This window comes from Sphaeroforma arctica (assembly GCF_001186125.1).
Source record: "Sphaeroforma arctica JP610 unplaced genomic scaffold supercont1.4816, whole genome shotgun sequence".
NCBI lineage: Eukaryota > Ichthyosporea > Ichthyophonida > Sphaeroforma > Sphaeroforma arctica.
The window spans coordinates 1-2,255 of record NW_014035742.1 but is presented as its reverse complement, the minus strand read 5'-3'; the positions used below and the strand labels follow the sequence as shown (position 1 = coordinate 2,255).

The 2,255-nt window shown below is 37.8% G+C and overlaps 1 protein-coding gene across 1 annotated transcript; it reads right to left on the bottom strand.

The window, feature by feature from the left end:
• Positions 1–782: 782 nt before the first annotated feature.
• On the bottom strand, positions 783–981 carry SARC_14585 (hypothetical protein; the record flags this gene model as incomplete). Its single annotated transcript, XM_014291282.1, has 1 exon — positions 783–981. A coding segment is annotated over one exon (199 nt), but the record flags the coding sequence as incomplete, so codon positions are not given.
• Positions 982–2,255: the final 1,274 nt, after the last annotated feature.

Here is a 2,255-nt window from a genome sequence, read left to right as displayed (position 1 = left end):
AATATAAATAATAAATATAATATATATATATATATATATATTATATATATATATATATAGATATATAGATATATATATATATATACATATATATATATAGTATCCACTAACAAAATCCTCACTAACTAGTTGTATGCCCATCTTATGACCCGCTAATCAGTCCATACCTACCGCATAAATGGGCAGATGGTGTACAATGAGCAAATCTATACAATATAGCGGTGGTGGGTAGGTAGGACGAGAGAGGGAACAGAAGTGCAATAAACTCACACCAACTTATCAGTACATATACAGCCCACGCATTGGTCTGAAATCCATTAAGTAGTCCAAAACACACTAAACAGGTGCACACAGCCCACTCCTGACCTACTACCAATCAGTCACACACCGTTATAACCCACACATTAGTCTGAAACCCATTAAGTTGTCCAAAACACACCAAACAGGCGGACACAGCCCACTCCTAACCTACTACCAGTCAGTCAGACACCGTTACAACGCACACATTAGTCTGAGACCCATTAAGTAGTCCAAAACACACTGAACAGGTACACACAGCCCACTCCTAACCTACTACCAGTCAGTCAGACACCGTTATAACACACACATTAGTCTGAAACCCATTAAGTAGTCCAAAACACACTAAACAGGTGCACACAGTCCACTCCTAACCTACTACCAGCCAGTCACACACCGTTATAACACACACATTAGTCTGAAACCCATTAAGTAGTCCAAAACACACCAAACAGGTGCACACAGCCCACTCCTAAGTCACTCACCTGCGGCGTCGTTGTGCTGGTGCCCTCGGATGACTCCGTGCAATATAGCGGTGGTAGGTGTAGACGACAGACGGAACAGCGAATGCAATAGACTCACATCGAATGCGATGCCTCTCCCAGGCACGTACATGAAGGGGGGGCGTGCTTGGTGGGTGCCCTTGACTAAGAGATCGCTCCAGCACACGCCCAGAGTCAGGGGCTGTGGGTGGGTGGGTGAGAACGGATACAGTTTAACGTGTATTTGTAGGCAGTATGTGTGTAATGGATATATACCTATGAGCAGATGTGTGTGTAATTGATATACATCTGTGAGCAGATGCGTGTGTAATTCATATGTATCTACAAGCAGGATGTATCTGAGATTAGTTGATCTATCACTACAACACAAGGCATACCCTTGACGCACTTATTTATACACTTAGATACATACACACTTAATCTTAATATAAATATCAGTACCTTAAAAGACATACCTTTAACGCATTTATATACACTTATATACACACATATACACTTATAAACACATCGATACACACTTATCATATGAACACAAATATAGTCTATTACCACAACGCAGGCATACCCTTGACGCACTTACATATACACTTAAATACATACACACTTCATCTTATTATATACACTCATATACACTTATAAACACATATCGATACACACTTCATCTTATTATATACCCTCATATACACTTATAAACACATATCGATACACACTTCATCTTATTTTATACACTCATATACACTTATAAACACGTATCGTACACACTTATCATACGAACATGAACATAGTTGTATTACTATTTCGCGGGCATACCCTTGACGGACTTTCGGGTGTGAACGACCCAGTGAACTGCTTCAGTAGCTCTGGATCCTGCTTGAGCATTCTCATGATATATGCGAACCCTTTGGGATTCTCTGTCTGGTATGAAGGCATGTTTATGATGGAGACATGGTTAATATTAGGGTATGAAAATAGGGACATCATAAATAATATTGTATGAAAACAAAGACATTATTAATAATATTGAATAAAAATAAGGAAATTATTAATACTACGGCATGGAAATAGGAACATTATTAAAAATACTATATAAAAATAAGAACATCACAATAATAGTGTATACAAATAGGGACATCAATATAAATTGTGTATATAAAGCCGGACACCATTGATACTAGTGTATGTGAATTCCTGTTCATGATATGGACATCAATAATGATAATGTTTATACACATCCACATATATATAAACCACAAAACCCCCACCCTTCTTACAGTTATCCACATACATACGCCCCACCATCCCCATCCTCCACCCACAGCCACACACCTAGATTTTAATATACACATCCACATATATAAACCACAATTTTAATATACACATCCACATATATAAACCACAATTTTAATATACACATCCACATATATACAAACCACAATTTTAATATACACATCCACA